This window comes from Amblyomma maculatum, chromosome 1, assembly GCF_055883805.1.
Source record: "Amblyomma maculatum isolate TAMU_Amacu chromosome 1, ASM5588380v1, whole genome shotgun sequence".
Taxonomy (NCBI): Eukaryota; Metazoa; Arthropoda; class Arachnida; order Ixodida; family Ixodidae; genus Amblyomma; species Amblyomma maculatum.
The window spans coordinates 348,216,625-348,236,304 of record NC_139344.1 but is presented as its reverse complement, the minus strand read 5'-3'; the positions used below and the strand labels follow the sequence as shown (position 1 = coordinate 348,236,304).

Genomic DNA, 19,680 nt, shown 5'->3' with positions numbered 1-19,680 from the left:
CTTTTATATTCGCGCTAAGCATATCTTTTCTCACGTACCTGAGCGTTCACTGCCAGCTTTCTGTTTGATGAAATGTTGAACGAAACAACCTGGAAGAATCAGTAACGCAGGACAATGAGTGGTAAAAAAATAATTCCCCACAAGGGAAAATAACTGTTTTGGAGAATATATGCTGCTTTTTCATAGGTCATGTAAATGTCAAGAGGCTGGAAGCGCTCACATAATTCGCCACGGTAATACAAAGAAAACTAGGAGCTTATATTTGGTGTAGTCAGTTCACACTGGAATTGAAAGTCTGAAACTGTCGCTGTGTATTGCAAGGTGCCACCTGAATAATAACATGTCCCTCAACCACAGCCGTATTTCGACAAAGCAAAATAAACTTCGTTCAAAGAAGCTTTTGGTACTGATTTTAAATTGAAAGTAACGATTTCTCTTGAACTGAGTTTTCGCTGTATGCAGAGTCGGAGGAGAGATAAGAGAGACCATACCTTCTTCGCGTGCGAATATTGTTTTTTATTACCATACCTTTTCCTTAGTCAATCTTTATGTTTGTGGTTGGTCTTCTCAATACCGTTCTTGGGATCTCGAATTAGTTCATTTGCCATGCGTTTTCTTTATTACAATTTACTGCGATATATTAAATTCCCGAGGAAATGCCCCATGGGAAACGTAAAACCTTCAGTAAATCAATAAATAAAATTGGAGAGGGCTCTAGTTTTGTTCGTGGTATCGACCAGCTGATGGCAAAAGAAATTCGAACAGTAAAAAAAAAAAAAAAAAAAAAAAAAAAAAAAATCGGTGTTCAAAACCTCGAGAACGCCAGGCACATTAGCCGTGGTTCTATTCATGTGACGCAACATTCGTGTCGTACATTCAAAGGCGCAAAGGCATGTACCGAGGCCAAGAAATTCACTGCGTGCAAAGAAAGAAAATACTGGCGAAACATGTGGACCCTGCAGCAGGGGCAGCCAATTAGGACTCGCCACGGCCAAAGCGACCGACCTTGCCGACAGGAGTCGGCGCAGGCCGATCACGAGCCACGCTCGTGGGGGGCAGGGGCGATCAAAGTGAAGAACGTAGCGAAAGAAAGGTAAAAAACAAAAAGTAGAGAAAATGGATAGCAAGAAAGTCAAAATCAGTTCGTTCGAGCTGGAGTACGCGTAGCTTTCGGTAGAGAAAACAAAGAAAGCAAACATTTTAGGGACATTCACGTGATGTAACACCGTGTCAGGGTGAAAAACTAGAAAATGGGGTCATGGTCATGGATTCCGTTGGAAATTGGTCCTATGAGTGTCATTACAGGGTGGTATTATACGCGATCATGTGATTGATGACAACGGTTCGTGTGGCCAAGCAGTACGATGGCCCCATTTCATCTACCATTCAAAGAATGCGCAGCAGCCTCTTCTCTCTTGCACGCAAAATGCGCAAGTGACTCGAAAGTAGTCACAAAAAAGTTCATTGGACAGTGACGTTTACCTCATGTCTATCTTTTTCTTGACACATCACTCCATACATTTGCATCAAAATTTTTCAGATTTGGTAGCTGCGAGCGTACGTGAAATTCTTAAACAGCGAAGCTTGCGCTATTTTGTTCCTTTTAAATTTTACTGAATAATACGCACATTCTTCTAATCCTTTGAATCAAATTTCGCAACCCAGTATTTCGGATTAGAGCATTAACAAAAAGTCCTCAACAGTGACCATGCATCTTATTTGATAGACGCTGCATGTATGGGGCAGTGTTGGGCTAATTAAAGGACAGTATTGTAGCAGACAGCCTGCATATGCTTAGTAGAAAAACTGTGCCAAAACTGGTAACGATCTCCTTCCTAAAGACGATGAAGAAAAATAAAGGCATATGTTTTTGTTCGCCGCGGAATGAAGTTTCCCGATATAATGTCGAAGTCATTAAGCAGTGACATTTAGACAGTTCTTTCTGCCACACGGTTTCGTGACGATTTAGGTTCTTCCCGTTTCTTTAACTATATAGACCTCTCTAATGTCTGCAGTGTCATCCAGTGATGCAGACAATTTACGTGCATGCTGTTTATCATATCTTATTTTCTGACCAACATTTATTTCCTCGCGAATTATGATTCAGTGCGGAAATTTGGCTGCATATTTTCGAGTATTCAAGATATGCCACCCGAAAACAAAGGTATTGTTAAATACTTCCTACCTTAATATCGGCCTTTCTGCTTACCTTGTCTAGTGTAAATACCCATTATTGCTGCACTAATGTACTCTTGTTTTTATTAAATTGCTCAAGGCAGATGGAAATTCTGTTGGCCAAGGTGGGATAGAAAGTTGAGACAGCCGAAGTTTATCACTTCACTTCACTTTTCTTCCTTCTGCATGGTTTGAATGCTACAATGTGCGGAATTCGAGATTTATAGCGACCCCAGTCGGCACGAGGGCCGTGGGGGACGGCATATTGGAGGGTGCCGGATTAGTGTACACTACCCAAAGTTCTTAACTTGGGTGGACATCTCGCAGAATATCGGTGCCCTTTTGTTTCACTTCCATCAAAAGGCTGGCACCATGGCCAAGGCTGAACACAGGTTCGACTCAGTAACCGAGTGCTCTAAAGATACCCACAAAAGCTAAAAATACAAGCTGGAACATCTATCAGCATATCTTCTACGAGCGATAATATGAGCAAACAAAGTAACGTTGGGAAACGATTTCACGTCATGGTTGAAAGGTATGCCTTCTTGATCGAATGAAATCGTATCTAGTCAATTTATGCTGTGAACACGTCAATCAAGTAGGAGAAGAAAATAATTTTTCGAGGACACTTTAATAAAAGGGTCGACATTATGGTGTCCAGCGGGAACAATGTACCTAAGGACAATGCCCGTGATTTTTTTTCGAAGGCTCTTTTTGAAATCCAGCAGTGCAACAATCCGCCCTGTGGTTGAGTCATCGAAAAGAATTCTAGCACGGGACATTGATAGCAGAGAACCACTGAAACGCGCCATTGGCACAGTTTCTCGCACCTTCGCCCGGACCATTTGCACTCGACGTCAGGTCCGGCCCACAAACCTAGACACACCTTTACTGGACTCAAGCGCCCTTCTTTTTGTTTAAAGCCATTGACATTGCATACCTCGTCGACGTTCCGGCCAACCGTCAGATTGCGATCTGGACACCAGCGCCCAGTTTCATGGAAAACATGTAAACTGCGATAAGCGGCCACCGCTTGGTTTCAGTTCATTTTGCGTGCCCCGGGCACGGCGTCGCAGATCAAATTTCTTGCAGCAAAGCAGTGCAGCGGCCCGTGACCAGAGATGGTATCATTGTAAGGTGGCCCCGCAGCATAGAAAACATCAGGAACGAAGCAAATACATCACAAAAGGCAATGCTCTCTCCTGACAATACGAATAACAATACAATGTTTTTCAGAGGACAGGGGAATTTACCTCCAAACTCATTTTTGGTTTTTATGTGGCAGGGCATTAAAATATCTGTTAATGTTGCCGTTGTTGAAACCACTGAGTTTGTATATTCAAACAGCTCACTGGTGCTTTCCTGCGCAATTGTGGTTTGCCTAGTATGCACGTATGCTGGTAGTACACACTGCGTCTACGAAGATGCTAACTGAAGGCTGCGTGCGAATATAACTGCGCGAAAACTCCAGAGTTGAGTAAGTTGAGCCCTTCGTCCATAGCTGACCGGCGTTTTGTATATTTCAGTTAGCAGACAGGGACAGCATTTTGAACGAGACATTTGTAAAAAGCATCCGATACATGTTCTGACGTTTTTCTCGGTCAGCGCACACAATATGGTTTGCCCCCCAAAGAAAACACTATAACAAGAGGGTCTACGTTTCCTGTTCTGAGAAGTTAAGAATGCAGCTAACTTAATTCAACATTGCGAGGGCAGATAACTACACTCAGCTTGGTGCACTCTCAAGGATTAGGTAACTATTCCTTAAACGACAAAGCGAGAAGCTGGAATACAGCGGTACGCAATTGTCAAATAATGTTTTTCGTTGCATTCGGTCTGTTAAGCACCGAATCTTACACGATCTCAGATGACGCATCCTTCGCGCTCTCTGAGGCTGAATAAGGCGCTCCTGTCGAGTGTCGAGGCAATGGCTCCTCCACAGCCTTGTGATGATTTGCGTTTTTGTTTTCCTTCAGGAGGGCCCACTAGGTACAAGGACGCGGGCCTGAGTGAATTAACGAGAAAGGGCAGAAATAAGGTAAAGAAAATAATTTTCAGTGTTTTGTGAATTAAAGCACTATTGAACTGTTTTCGGCCCTTTACCCAGTTCGCTCTTTTGAAAATGAATTGTGATTATCATTTCAGCGTGTTCCGCTTTATTTCTGCCAACCAATGACATACACCACAATTCGCTACCCTCTTTTATGCTACACAGCAGCCGTATAACTCCTCTTGTTTTTCTGCCAGCGGATGTTCGGTCAGAAGTTTACAATTGAAGCTCGCTACAATGTAATACTAGGTCTTATGGAGCGTGCGTGTCATTCGAACGCTTCCTTGAAATGTTTCGTCTTCAATGTGAATTATTATTCATGCAATAAATTTCGTGGCTTCGAAGAAATATCTGCAATCGCGCATCACTTTTACGCTACCTCCATCCAGGATTTCGTAGGCAATGCATTGGAATGTTGTGTATGGTGCTCGCGTTGGCTTTACTGTATCAGCTGAGTACAGATATTCTACCCTTGGCAACACCTTATCCCCTACACCGATGTCCCTTCTAATCACATACGCACTTGTCAGTGGGTGAACGTTGCAGTTGTACATAACACTCATGACCTACAGTGGTCTTCTGGTGGCAATCGTGGAAAACAACTCTTCGAGTATACCTATTCCCGATGGCTTTGGAAATGCGGCTATGAAACCCCGGGGTTAGCTGCAACGCATGACAGCACATACAGGGTCGACTGCTTTAAGGATGAACAAACCAGCAAGCCTTCAGCTCCCTTGAATGCATTGTTGAGCCCTACAGGGCGCCATTTAAAGCTAAGTGGCACATGTTTAGAGCTGCCTAGAAGAGGTATACCTCGCATGGCATGTCCTTCTGTTTCGAGGTGTGACCTGCTCAGATACACTGGGGAACCGAAGCAAACTGCTACGAGCTAGCGTGCTGATGCTAAGAGTGGGCTACTCTGTGAGTGGCGAGCAAAACTAATGGCGATTTACCCTGGTCGTGCCAGAGCAGGTTGTCTTACTCCGTAAAGCATATTGCCGGGCTAGTTTGTTCAGCATCTTTTAAAATTGGGAAAAGTTGCGATGCACGCACCTGTTCCGCCGGTCTGTTGTCTCGTCGTCTCTGTCTTGATTGTTTTTTTTTTGTCAGTTTTTTTTTTTCCAATTTTGGAAAATTTCTTGCTCCTCGATGACGAGTTTGAATCCTACTGATCGACCAAGGTAGATTGCGCGGATTCCACTGGCAGATAGAGGAACTAGGAGCTCCCTAGCTCAGTCTACCTACCAGAGTTGGATCTCACCGGAAGTTCTAGTCCGTGGCGTTGGCACTTGCGGAGGTTGCGGAAATTTTTTGGCAGCTTTTAATTACTTCAGACATATCGGCAGAGGACACCCCGCATCGCCGCTTTTTCGCGTACGTATAGAGATTCTGAAAAAGAGGTCGTAGGGCGCTGCCAGATTACAGACTGGGCTGTGCTCGTACCACCGGAAATAATTGAGGATTAACTCCTCCACGCCCAACCAAAAACAGAAAAAAAAAACGGTTTCTCTGAGGGGTCTATACCAAAGGGCATCTGTCGAAAAATGTCTACAGCGCTAGCAGCGTGCGAAAGCAAGTAGCAGGTTGCCACCTCCCGCCTATTTGTCAGTCGCAACGCATTTTGCTTTAGGTTTGGACCTCAACTTACAGAACCGGTTCGGCATGCTCCAGCCATGCACTCTGGATGTTCTGCTCACCGACCAAAGCTTATTCGTTCTGTTGAAGTTCAGTTGCTTTGTCTGTTCCGATTCGGGCGCCCAGCTTGGATCAGCCAGCAGAAATCGTTATAACAGGCTTGTTCCACTGCGTTCCGAATCACGCCGAACTGCAAGCGAGCGCTCACAAAAAAAGCAATCCTAGCTTCCATAGTCACCGGTTGAGTGCTCAGCCATATTATGGCCAATCGAATGGACTCGACACCAGAATTGCTATGTCAGGCGCCGCTCGCGTGCAGTATATATTCTCTTGCAGTATATGCATGCATGTATACATGCTTTACCGTGCACACAGTTCATGATTTCACACAATCCATCCAGTACTAATCGTTATAATTAGAACCTTTTAGTTCCCGTGGTAGCCACTTCCGTATTCTCCGCTTCTTCCCTAGGAGAGGACAGGGGGATTTACTTGCCTGCACTTTGCCACCTGCCGACAGTGGCAGGTGGCAGCTGCCGCTCTATGTACAAATTTTGGCCGGTGATAGGTAACTCTTGCCACCTACCATTTCGCAGGTGGCAAGTGTGTACATCAATTTCATGAGCAATAAATGTACATGCAATTCATGGGCAGTGAACGATCAGCCTTTGGCGCCAACGGGACCTTTTTGCTATGAATAATGAATGTACGGTTCATAGGCAGTGAATGTGACGGGCTTTGCGCTCCATTTGGGTCTTTATATTATTTCATAATAAATGTGCAGCCCATGGTCAGTTGACGTAATTGTGTTATCTCTTCAATAGGGTCTCTATATTATTGAGCAATAAACGCAAAGTGCATTGGCAGTGATTGCAATGGAGTTTCCACGCCGATGGAACGGTTATTGCATATTAATTGCCCATACAGATCACGGGCAGTGAATGTGATTACCTTTCTGCCCCAATGAAGCACTTAAATTCTTACGTAATAAATGTGCAGTTCATGGGCAGCGGGTATATTCGTCTTTCGATTGGGGCATTATCCTATCTCATAAGAAACATGAAAGTTTTAGGTAGTGAGTATAATACGCTTTCCGCTCCGATGAGGCCTTCATGATGTCGCATATGTGTACGAATACTGGGTAGCGAACGTAATGGTGTTAGCGCTACAATAGGGCCTTTATGATACTGCATAATAATTGTACAGTGCATGTGCAGTGGGAAAGTTATGTGGGCAGATTAGGTTAAAAAGTTCGCAGGGTTCAAGTGGATACAGCTAGCACAGGACATGGTTAAAACTGGAGAAATATGGGCGAGGTCTTCACCCTGAAGTGGGTCTATGCGGCGCTATGCACCGCGCACTGGCTGCTTGACTTATGTTGCGGTCAGCTTTTGTTTCATTTCAAAACAACGTTTTACGAAACACTGGCTGGTTTCATATCTTTTGCGTGACTGAAGCTGTGTGCAACGTACTGGACGCAAAATATGCACATAAATTTATGCCAACTAAATCAAGTCTGTGAGATCAGGGTGGGGGAGAGGGGAGGCGGGTAATTAGACGAAAAGCCAGGGCCTCACTTATCGAAGCGTATTACTAAGTGTTCGTGCCCCATCGTCATCGAGTCTTCCTTTTCCCCCGCGTTTTGGTTTCCAAATCTAGCTAGCTGTAGCACCTTTAATTGCGATGCAAAAGTGAAATATCGCAAGATAGTGGTCTGCACATGTTGATGGGAAGGACGTAAGATTCTGTTCCAAATCAAAAAGTTTCTTTCACAGTTCTCCTCCGCTCTATCTGAGTTGTTAAAACTGGCCTTAAAACGTAGTGGGGCTCAGTTTAAGAAAAATGACGAAGTATTAGATGAATATTAAAAATACTTTTATCGACATAATTTTAGAAATTATTTATGCTGAAGATGAGTGGGAGTGCTTTGCTATTGAACTTTCTACTGCACTCACAACGAGTAATTAAAGCTTAACTGAAAATCCCTCACCGAACAGGACAAAAGACCATTACACAATACAAGCCCCACTCATGCTTTGTCCTCTTCTTCTGTCCTGTTCTGAGCAAGACTTTATGTTATGCTGAACTGTAATCAACAAGCTTAACTTCATGCCATACTAATTAGGTCTGCTGTAGAAAAACCAAGAGATGCAAACGTAGCAGGGGGAGACACAGAAATTTAAATGAGCTGATTAAATTAGGAACTTTAAGAGAATTAGGTGGGGCAGCTGGCACAGGATCGAGTTAATGAAGAAAATATGAGAAAATGTTCAGGAAAACTGCGAAAAGGTAAAAATCAATAAGCCCACCGCCTGTTAAAATTTCTCATTTTTTTTGCAGCCTACAAACTGCAGCGTACTCTCAAACGAAACAATTATAAGTGCATGGTATGCTGCTCGCGTTCCCAATAAGATGAGGCTAATAAACAGACTGATTGCAGCATATTACAGTTAAGAAATGTTTCTTTAGTGGAGTGGGATTCTCGCTGTATTGCAGCACGCAGTTTGCTCTTGGAAAAAAAGATTTGGATTAATTTGTAATTTGCGAAATCTACGCACATGTCTGGCCCGCCGCGGTGGCTCAGTGGTTAAGACCCCTCGAATGCTGATCCCGAGGAAACGAGTTCGGTCCATATGAGTAATGAAGACGGTCACGCCGGCTCGGTCGAAGCCTCGACGGCCGTATTCCAAAGGTGGCGAAACGCAAGGCGCCTGTGTACTGTACGATATCAGTTTGTGTTAAAAAACGCCAGTTGATCGAAAATTACCGTAGCCCTCTAATACGACGTTCCTCATAGAATAAACTCAATATATCATACCACAAACACACGTTCGTTGCAAAAGGAACAGTATGATCGTGGATGCTGGCAAAAAACACTGCGTCCTTATCGTACACGTTTCCGTAGCAAGAAGCTGCTGCTGTAAAAAGTGAAAGTGAAGCTGGCAAAGCGTTTGCCATATTTTTATAATGAATGGCAGGCCGCCAACGTTTGTCGCCTAGGCAGCCGTTCAACGCTTCGTACGTACCGCACGCCTGCCATTAGGTTTTTTTAACAACACCCGCCAAACATTACGTAGAAGAACCAACAAAAGTGCCCATACGTGCATAAAATAGTGGTCATCTTCGAAGGTGAGATTCTGTGCAACGCAAGGCAACGCCGAACGATTCCTCCTTAATCAGGCGATAATTGGTAGCAGCAGATCTACATATTCCTAGAAAGTTGCCCGATTAATGCCACTTACCAGGCGCTTTTTAACAATGCGAAAGAGTAATTTATTTCAATCCAAAAGCATAGCGATATGTGCCTTTTCGAAAGAAAAAAAGATAATCTGGGGACACGAATACAACGACGTGATTTAAATCAGTCATCTCATTGCCCCAGCGGCAACGACCCATTTTTGATCTGCTTCCAAACCTCTCGCCCGACAAACGACGTCTTGTACGCACAGACTGGCGCGTGCTTCGAGTTTGTCTCGTTCTATATCCAGCAACTCACCATGGGCGGAGAGAGAAAACGGTTAATCTTTCTGCAGAACATATTCCAGATAACACGCGCATAATGTCCAGATATCACGCGCCACTATTGCGTACGCGTTTTCTACACAATCACTGGACCGAGACATAGTTACACAAAAATCCAGGTGTAGGAAGAAAAAAAAAGCAGGCCGTAAAAAGAAGATAACTCAAAAAGTGGGCGCCCGTAAGTGGTTGCGCGCGCGCGCGCGCGCTCGTTCGCTTTTTCTGCCGCGCTTTTCAGGCAAAGTGGCCAAAGCCTGTGGGCAAGACAAGGGAGTGGTGGAAGGGAGATTGCTCGTTAGAGGCAAACAACGAGAAGGCACGCAAAAGTGTGCCTTCTCGCACCTACAGAGGATGGTGGTAGCGGTGGTGGCTAGGCGGGGGGTGGGTGGAGGGGAGACAGTGAAGGAAGCATTCCTGTGGTTTCAGACCCCGCCCTGCACCGGAGGCATTTCGCGTATACACGCCTTATGAAGGAGGCGAGGAGCCACGACTGTCAAGGTTCGCCACTGCCACCAATCGAAAGAACAAGAGCGCGGCGACGACTGAAAGCCAGTAAATGACCCGCACCATGCGTTGATCGGCACGAGAGACAGCTGCTTGCGCGGCCATCGCCTCGGGCGGCTTTGCCCAGCTTTTGTCTATGACGACCTCGCTAACCTCCGGCTAGGTATGGCTCTCTTACTTGTTGCCACGCTAGAACAAGTGTCCCAATAAGATCACAACGCGGCTTATGCCAGAGGCGGAGAGAGGGAGAGGGTAAGAAACAGCTGTCTTGACAGCCTCCACCACCGGACGTCCGCGGCTGTGAAGGACCATTCCAGAGGCTGGGAGCCAAGCGTCGGCACTGCGCTGCTATGACTACAGGTTAAAATTTTGGACACTGGGATACAGCCGTGGGCTATGTGCAATAATAGCCCTTCTCTCTCACCTTATCCACGCGCCACTTCCTTCGGATTTGCTCCTTCCTTCTGTGATCCGGTGTGACGTCACGCAGGCCTCAGTTCTTCGCTGCCCTCACCCCAGGAGTATAAAAGCACTGCCATGGCAGCAGCCTGTCACTTCTGTCGGTTCCTCCGGATCAGGAAAACCCAGCAGCAGGTCCCACGATGAAGGTACGCACCAAAAGCTTCTCACCACCGCTGTTCTCCAGGCACCCTTCGGACGTTGGATTATGTGGACCGTCTGCCTCATGGATTATAAATAGACAGGCGAACTTCGTGCAAGGCTCGCATTGTTACGATATTTGACAGGTGGAAATACGGAGTACTTAATATGGATGACAGAAACAAAACTCACTTTAGTTTCAGGAATAGAACACAACTAGGTAAATAACTGAAATTACATCCAGTCAGAAAAAAAACAATAAGTGACGATAATTGAATTTCTACCTTGATGAACAATTAGAATTGATTTCTTATTATTTTTCGCATTCTAACTGCCAATGTTTGTGGTGTAAAAATTAATGCAATAACGTAATTAAACCAAATATGAGGGACAATTCTCAAGGCAGAGGAAACCTACCCTCTTCTGTGCTCTAAGCATTATTAAGAATGCATCGCACAAGACTACTTCTGCACACCCAGCATTCATGACTACCTTCACCTCTTTTTCTATTCGCAACAGTAATTGCGGTACAAATCTGACCATTTTCATTTTTAGTAGCGGTTGATTGTTTGTACATATTTAGATTAGTGCAGAGTGGACAATATCCAAACTTTCATTGCAAAGCCTGCCAGCAGCACATAAGTTAAAATGTTTACAGCTGTTTAAGGTTGTGTGTTTTTTTTTTTTTTTTTTAGTGTGATTCATGACCTTAGCCTGTATTTAGTCGTCTTTACTCTAGGCAAATAGTTAACCAAAAAGCAGGTCTACTATATTGGATGTCCTTGCTAGAATAAATAGTTTGTGAGTTATCATCTGAGTGGGAATAAGCTACATGTGTGGCTCATAAATGCAGTCATAAATATTCCTTTATTTATCACAGTTGTTTTCCGCATTAGCTAGTGTTTTATTGATTCACCTTGTGTTTCTTGCGTCGCAAGTATAATAGATGGATTCGGTTAGAGTAAGTGTCCTGTTGGTTTCGTGTTCCTTATTTGCCTTCGTCCTTTTTGCGCCGTCCTCAGAATCAACATCAGCTATGAACCAACTAGCTCAAACCAAAGTTCTTCAGTTAAAGTCAGTTTTTCCATGATTGTCTGATGTTTATGCTGCAGCAAATCTTCTTCGTGCAGTTACAAGAGACTAATATAGTGTTTATTCTATAAAAGCCTCGGTTGTTTCTTCTTTTCCTGTAGTTATTCTTCTTTTCCTGTCTATAGCAGAGACGAGGGTCAGCGCTATGTATCCATGCCTGTCGTATTTTGTGTACGAAGGGAACAAAGTTTGCTTTAACACTTTTGCTTTTGCATTGTGAAGTACTTGAGGTTTCGTTCAGTGGGTGACAGGTTGAACGGACAAAAAAGATACACTAATAATGGTTGGTTTTAGTGAACAAAGTACTGCCCGCTTCCAACCAAATAATGCAATACTTTGCGTGACGTTCTTGTTCCGCCCATTTGGAGCTTGGAGTAAGTCTTGCAGTGAGAGGACACAACAATAATGTGGTCGTGAAGAACAAACAGCTTGTTTTTTTTTTTTCGTTTTCTAAATCATCTCTTTTGTCTCTTAACGTTAAACAGGAGGTTTATGAAAATAGAGACGACATTGAGTGGTAAAACAATCTGCCTCTACTTGCTCTGAAAGAAGTCTGCGAGCTCACAATTAAAGGTCAATATCATGAAAATCGCTTTGCTGCTTTCATTTTGCCACCTGTGTAGATCCTGTAAGTTTCTTTGTTGCTTCGGAGGCAAAAAAAGAAAGGACATTAATACTGTTTTTGAAAGCCACTATTAGCCCTAGATTGAAAGATTGCGCGTTTTTTGCAAGGCAGAGATGTTTTACCAGCCATCTTGTGCTCACTGCAGGTTGTCATCCTCCTCGCTTTCGTCGCTGTCGCCCGTGCCGGCCTCGTTGGCCACGGCCACGGCCACGCCACCGTGGCTGTCGCTGCCGTGCCCGAGGCTGGACACTCCTCGCAGCATCGCTCCCAGGACGTGAGTACATAACACGCGATTTCGCTCCAATTCAGAATAAGAAAAAGCAATCAATCACCTGCTAAGGTTTAGCCTGGGGTTTTCCCGGTTATTCCTGACTTGCATAAGCCGGAGCTCCGCCGCGGTGGCACTGTGGTTAAAATTAGCGATTGCTGTTTCAGAGTACCCGGGTTCGAACCTGACCGTCGGTGACTGCGTTTCGATGAGGGCGAAATCGAGAGCCGTTCGTGTGCTTTGCGTTATCAGTGCACGTTAAAGATCCCCAGGTGGTCGAAATTACTCCGTAGCCCTTCACTACGGCACTCCTCTCTCTCTTTCTGTTTTCCCTCCCAGCTTCCTCCCTTCCCTTACAGCGCGGTTCAGGACACCCGTGTCAACAGAACAAGTGTGACAGAGAGTGCGTCTTCCCTTTCCTGGGAAGCAATTATTGTTATTGTTATGAATATGAGTAGTAGCTTACAGGGCAGAATTAAAGAAGACTGGCCAATGCTGAAATTTCTTCCGCATGTGTCTACTAAATGATCAAGGGCAGTGCGATCGAACAAAACCACGTTTGGGGGGGGGGGGGGGGGGGGTATTTTCTATTTTTCTTTGTCATTGATTACTACACTGCTCATGTCAGCACGGCCAAAGCAATCGACTTGCTGGCTACCAGCCCTGTGCCTCCTCTATTTTGATCAGCCGTAGATGTAGTAGCCATGAAATGCATGAGGGAAAAAAAAGGATTTTGGAGAAATAATAATTACAATGCTGTTTGCAGTCCAACACGAAATAAGTTTGGGAACATCCAGCGCTTGCTATGTGGACAATAATCAAGGCTAGTGAGATGAACGTTGAGACGTACTACCATGGGCTAGCGCTTCATAAGCACGAAAGAAATTTTAGAAGCGGTCGACCATTTTAATCCAAATTAGCTAAGTTTAAGCCCATTAGTCCTTTAGCACTGAAACATTGCACCACAAGAGCGCTTCGTGGCCATCTCTTTTTTCGCGCCATCTTTATCAAAGCCTCCTTCTTCGGCCATGTAAACAATCATAGCCTCAGCTCGATTTACATTCCTCTCTTGCTCACAACAATACAAACCGTAAGCACAGCCTTGGGGCACGAGATATCGCTCCAAATATGGCAGGGCACACGATTTTGCTGGATGCCTAACAGCATTTTTTGCACGTGAACCAGACAGATATTCTCAAATTCGAATTGAGGTGTTTCCTATTCTAGTTTGTGGAAGTTAGATTAAGGTCCTAGATTCAGAAAACAATCTCGGAGAGCACTATAATCAAACATGCCATTAGAAGAATTCTCTATTGAGTTCAATATGTGTGCCGACTTCAGAAGGTTAGCCACTGCAAAGCGCATACCAAAATAAAAGAAACATTTTAACTATTCGACTAATAGTGAAAGGCACAGCAAGCTTGCCTAGTCGGCAACTATCGTGAGGCCCAATTCACGTAAAAAGCACACTCAAAAGCCAACTGTAAGTCATAAGCTGAATTACAGCACCGTGTAGTGCTTGCTGGAGAAGGTAATGGCAACCCACTCCAGTATTTCCTGCCAAGAAAACGCTATGGCCAGTCACAATACCATTATCGATATGGCGCCGGAAGATGAGCCCCCCAGGTTGGAAGGCGTCCCACATGTTACTGGGAATGAACAAAGGGCGATTCCTAGTAGCTCCAGGACGAATGAAGCGGCTGGGCTAAAGCCAAAAGGACGCTCAGTTGTGGATGTGTCGGGAAGCGACCGGAAAGTCCGATGTTGCAAGGAGATATATCACATAGCAACATGGAATGTAAGATCTATGACGCAAGGTAAACTGGATATCGTCAAGCGAGAAATGGACAGATTGAACATTGATATTTTGGGTATCAGCGAGCTCAAGTGGACCGGAATGGGAGAATTTAACTCCGGCGACCATTATGTCTTTTATTGTGGGAACGAATCCAAGAGAAGGAATGGGGTCGCTCTCATAGTGCTTGCAGTTAAGATCAATGGTGTCACAGTTCTCAGCTACTTCAAATGCGGCCACAGCTGTGAAGGATTTTCAAGAGATGCTCATAGCTTTTGATTCACTGCACTCTCGGCATTTCCGCCAACTCAAAAGAAATACGTATCAGCGGTATAAACGACTGACATTTTCATAACACTGCAAGCTCTCTGCCGTCACAAGTCACTTTACCCACAATACTATCCACAAATGAATTCTGGACTTTAGGAATACGTTTCCAAACACGCAGGGGCTAATTCGCAGATTTTGTTGCGTCGAGAAACCGGCAGTAGCCTCACATCTCTACAGTTGGCATGTTGCGGTGGAAGTGCACAGATTAAATTCTTTAAAGACGTCAAAACTCCTTAAACGTATAATACCGAACAACTCTTTGGGGCGTAGACATTGATGCATACCAGTTCAAGTAACAGCGACCGACACTGGAGATGGCGAACAAGACACATACTGAGGGGAAATCATTTGGGGAAAAAGTATCAGAAGTGTTCTTTTTTTTTTTTTCTTGGTGTGCTCTGCGTAGCTCGTGCGTTTCGCGACATTTCATCAGGGCACGAGAACTCGCTCAGCGTCGCTAGCTGGCTGGCTCGCTGCGACATCGTGTCGATAACCGCAATGGCGCAATCCGCGGCAGTAGATACGGAGCAGGCAGATCAATGGGAACCCGACAGGTCACATAGACAGACGCAAGGCGGCCCCCGTCCGGTTGATTGAGTACGGTGGCGCCCACACCTCGCGCGCCGACACATATTGGCTTTGTTTCTTCGGGGGCTAACTTGCAGCGCAATATGCACCGTGGAATCATCTGATGAGTCTGAGACATACGCTGCCTCCCGGTTATTATATTCGCTGCCTATCTACGTTCGATCACTGCTGCTTGCATAGTCATGGCCCCTCCGCCTTTTCTTCTACTTCCTGCCTTCAACGCTTTTCATATATTTGTTCGCTTAGGCTAGGCGACGTGATTGGCCCTGTTCAAGGTCGCGCGTGCGTAATTACGTTTTCGCTTTCGAAGCAAATCATGAAGGAGAAGACAAAAAAGAATTGTGTTGGCCTGGTGCAGGCGGAGAGACGCTTGTCTTCGCTCTCGTGGTGGATTGCGATACGTCGATACGCGAAGGCAACACGAAGTGGTGGCTTTGAGCCCGCTATATGATTCACCTACGGCGCTGCATACGCTGTGGCTTTTATTCAGCAATGAGCTTTAGGACACAGGTTTTCCTTCCGGCAGACTGATGCTCAAGAGACAAATAGAGAAGTACTGAAAAACTTTGTTCGGTAAATTTGATCTGGGGGAGTAAAGACAATCGAATCAGTTACGGTAAATATGCTCGCATAAGAATTACTTGGACGAGCAGAACGGTGGACTTTCGCGCTTTTGTGCGCGCGTTTGGAACGGTTCAATTCTTCAAAATGTTTTGGTGGTATATTTCTGCACTTGGATATTGATGCTGATTTATAAACTATTAGATCAAATTCAGGCAAGTCGGGGAATATAAGATGAAAGAAATTATATAAGCGACTTATAATTTTCCAGAATTTTTTATTTTTTAAAGAAATTTTACTGTCCGTCAGTCGTTAGCGTTTGGTTCTAAAATAATTACCTCCAGTTTTTGTGACCGACAATGGCCATCGAATCCAAACCTTGAAAAGTGCAGCCCAGGCTAATATATGACTGCCAAGGTTTATTTGAGCTTTTTTTTTTTTTTTCATTATGAGAAAAAAACATTGCATACCGAATCGCATACAGCAAAATTTTCTTGAAGAAACTGCAATATTATTTATGATTTACTGAGTTCTGTAGTCCTGTAACACGCTCTATTTAATTTACTTCATGAAGCGTGATTCGAACACGCTGCTTTCAAAGTGTCGACGGAGACAAAGCAGCGAACCCTCTTCTTGGCCATCATTGAGACACCCCGCCTCCCACACGTAGAGACGCACTGGGACTGCCTTTACGAGTGCATTTCATGAGCAAATTTTAAGCGCCGTTTATCGCGGTATGTTTTACCACTCTTGATATTCGCTGTTGAACTGAAGGTAGGTGGCAATAAATATGGGTTTCATTAGGGTGAAACGTTTCCGCCCAACAGTGCTTCACACATGGGCCTCTATTGGCAACACTGAAGCATTTGCCGCTTCCACTTATTGCTTGCTACTCTTCGTCTTCTCAATTTCGTATAGCCTCCCATTTCCCACCAATGAAAGCGGCCACTTCTAGCATTCTTGGCAATCCCTCAAAGTGTTGTGGGTGCCGAGGCCGTTTGCTTTGCGCTTTCTCCCGTGTATTTTATTTTGTTTGGCGACTTGTCGCTAATGTCTTTACGATAAAAGACGCACTGAGGGCGTTTCACTAGTGATTATTATACTGCTAGGGCAAACAAGTGCACGCATGCACTCGTTAATTCGCATTCGAATTTGCTCATTTATACGTGCTCATAAAACTCCCAGAGCTCACTGTAAATTGTAGCACTGTGGCGACATCTTCCGATATAGTAAAAAGCCTCACTAATCACCTTTCTTACCGCAATCTTTACCCGCAAAATGCTTGTCATATAACTAAAATGATCGTGAGCAAACTGTTTTGAGATACGTGGCGTAGCTATAACGCGCCCAATTTCGGTCTTCACGCAGATTTATTCGGCTTAGTACGACCCCAAGATAGCTGTGACACCCGCAAGTGACTGTTGTTTCAACCAACTGCTAGACACCCATAAGCAGGGTTCATTTCAATCGATTTTTTTCTTGGTCCTGTAGAGCCTTGTGGTAGGGAATGTCTCCATCCGCAGATTACGGTAAAAATTAATTTCAGTCTCTGCAATGCCAGTTTTCTACGGACAAAGAACACGCTATAGCATTGTACTCTAAATATCATCCAACCTTTCGCACTGGGTTTCTTTTATTGACTTTTCGAGTTTTTAGGTAAACGTAATTTTTCTAAACAAGAGTGAAAATTCAACTAATACTTGTTTCTTAATTCATCAGTAAGGCTGTCTTTTCTTTTTTATTTTTCACAATACTGCTTTGATGATGGATTGCGCACTAAATACCTCAGAAAAGGCTAAGGAAAACCTAATTCGCTTTTTTATTCTTGCATCGCAGCTCCACGGAAACTACAAGTTCGGATACAAGGAGGTCCACACCAGCGGAAGCTCTTTCCGTCAGGAGGCTGGTGATGCTTGGGGAAACAAGGTTGGCGCTTACGGTCTCACCGACGCTGACGGCCGCGTCCGTGTCGTGAACTACGTCGCCGACGGCCACGGCTTCCGCGCCAAGATCGCCACCAACGAGCCCGGCACCGCCGCCTCCCACCCCGCTGCCGCTTCCTACCACGCTAACCACGCCGTCCCCGCTGTCGGCGTTGCCGCCGCCAAGGTTGTGGCTGCCCCCGTCGCCAAGGTGGCCGTTGCTGCCGCCCCTATTGCCGTCGCCGCCGCTCCCGTGGCTAAGATCGCTGCCGCCCCCGTGGCCTTTGCCGCTCCCGCCTACGGATTCGGCTACGGACACGGACTCGGACACGGCTATGGCTTCGGACACGGTCTCGGCTACGGTCACGGATTCGGTTACGGTCACGGTCTTGCCTACGGTCACGGTTTCGGAGGTTACGGCCACGGATACGGCCATGGCCTCGGCTACGGTCTTGCCTTTGGCTATGGCAAGCACTACTAAGTTATTTTTGATGTAGAACAGATGAGAACTTCAGTGTTGGTTTCCGAATGTCCTCGTGTGCCATCTCTTCTCTGTGAACGCGTGTACAGTGTCTTTCTTGTCAGTGTGAAAAAAAAAAAGATGGAATAAAAGACGGGCGTTCCTGAACGTTTCGCCTCGCCGTCTTGGTTTTGTCAGCTCATCTACCTCTTCTTGTTTAGTGCAAACCAGTGCGAAAAAAAATTTAGGTGTCATGCGAGCACCCTTTGGCCGTTGGGGTACCAGTGAGGCTCCGAAGAGACATGGGAAGCGAAGAGTGGGAAAGCAATGTTATGAAACTAATGGTTACCGCGACAATTTATTTAAGATTTCAAGTGCAGGAATGGCAATTACTTGAATTACATGAACTAAATTTCAATAGCAATTGACTAGTAAAGGTGCTAGGCAATACTATCAAAATTCCAATGGCTGATAATATATCAGAGCAGGACCTTTTAGCAAAGTATTCAGAGGTAGTGCAAATTACATAATTTCTTCGAGACGTTTTCATAATAATTACTTCGGAGGCAAAGAAAAAATGCAACCACAGTACGTTCTCACTTCTCGTCACTCGGTTTTCCTAATTTTTTAGATCTGTAAAACTGTGGTTTAAGGGTTGCGTCCAATAATTTCAGACTTAGAAAACTTAGCTGAAGTTTTTGTAGTTGCCCCCGTAGTTGATGCCCGTCGTCAAATTTTGGTTCGGTAATTGATTAGGAAAAGAAAGGAAAGACGGAATAGCCACGCTGAGAGCTAGTGTTCGGTTGACTTAATGTTCGCAGAGCAGCCATTTCCCGTCTTTCTATTTTTTAGGGCAGAAGTATACGAACCCCTATTGGCACTTGGCCTGCGCGACACGGTGTGGCTTAATAGCGCCTTGAAGTGCAATGTGTCGTCGTCACCACGTCATGCACTGTGTCATTGCCAATTGTAGTGTACTGGGCTGAGAACGGTAAAATGCTTAACATTTGGAATATTGTGTTATAAAAATAAAATTGGGAATAAGACACCAAAAATGGTATTTGACCTTTATGGCAACCTGAACAAAAAACGTTTCATTACGTTATGTTACGTTAAAGTTATGTTGAAATTTATTGGTTAGCAGTAAAATATCCAAACTTCTCATAGGGAACAATAATCACTTAAGTGATTGCCAAGCGTAATATTCCCGTTTTTTAAATGAGATATAATCTTTTTCCGACTATTGCCTGCACAAGATAGTATAGCGAGGGCAGAAATTGTATGACGCTCCGTAAGCCCTACGCACAGATGCACCTAAAAGTTACTCTTAATTATAAAGCTTGTGTAAAAAGTAGAAAAGTGAAAGCATCTATTTATTACCTGCAGGATTCGAAACGCATACACGCCCATGAGGGTGAACTTAGAATAATACTATCAAAACACTCTGATATATCGCTAGGCTGGCTAGGTCCCAATCTGACCTTGGTCGAGCTTGAAGGTCTTTCTGACGCACCGAAGCCGCCTCCACGCTTGCACTTGGAGTTGTGTTGCTATCG

At 44.8% G+C, this 19,680-nt stretch overlaps 1 protein-coding gene across 2 annotated transcripts in view; it reads left to right on the top strand.

Annotated features, from left to right (window-relative positions):
- LOC146207707 (uncharacterized) overlaps window positions 1–18,282 on the top strand; it is a 37,032-nt gene extending 18,750 nt beyond the window's left edge. Inside the window, exons 2-5 of one of the 2 annotated variants that reach the window (XM_084587144.1) lie at window positions 4,152–4,213; window positions 10,374–10,491; window positions 12,346–12,474; window positions 17,579–17,793. In XM_084587144.1, coding sequence (XP_084443270.1) covers window positions 4,152–4,213; window positions 10,374–10,491; window positions 12,346–12,474; window positions 17,579–17,652 — 383 coding nt within the window. In that variant the 3' untranslated portion in view covers window positions 17,653–17,793. Of the gene's footprint in view, window positions 1–4,151; window positions 4,214–10,373; window positions 10,492–12,345; window positions 12,475–17,578 lie in introns of both variants that reach the window. The other variant, XM_084587143.1, reaches the window with a different exon arrangement.
- The last annotated feature ends 1,398 nt before the right edge of the window (window positions 18,283–19,680 follow it).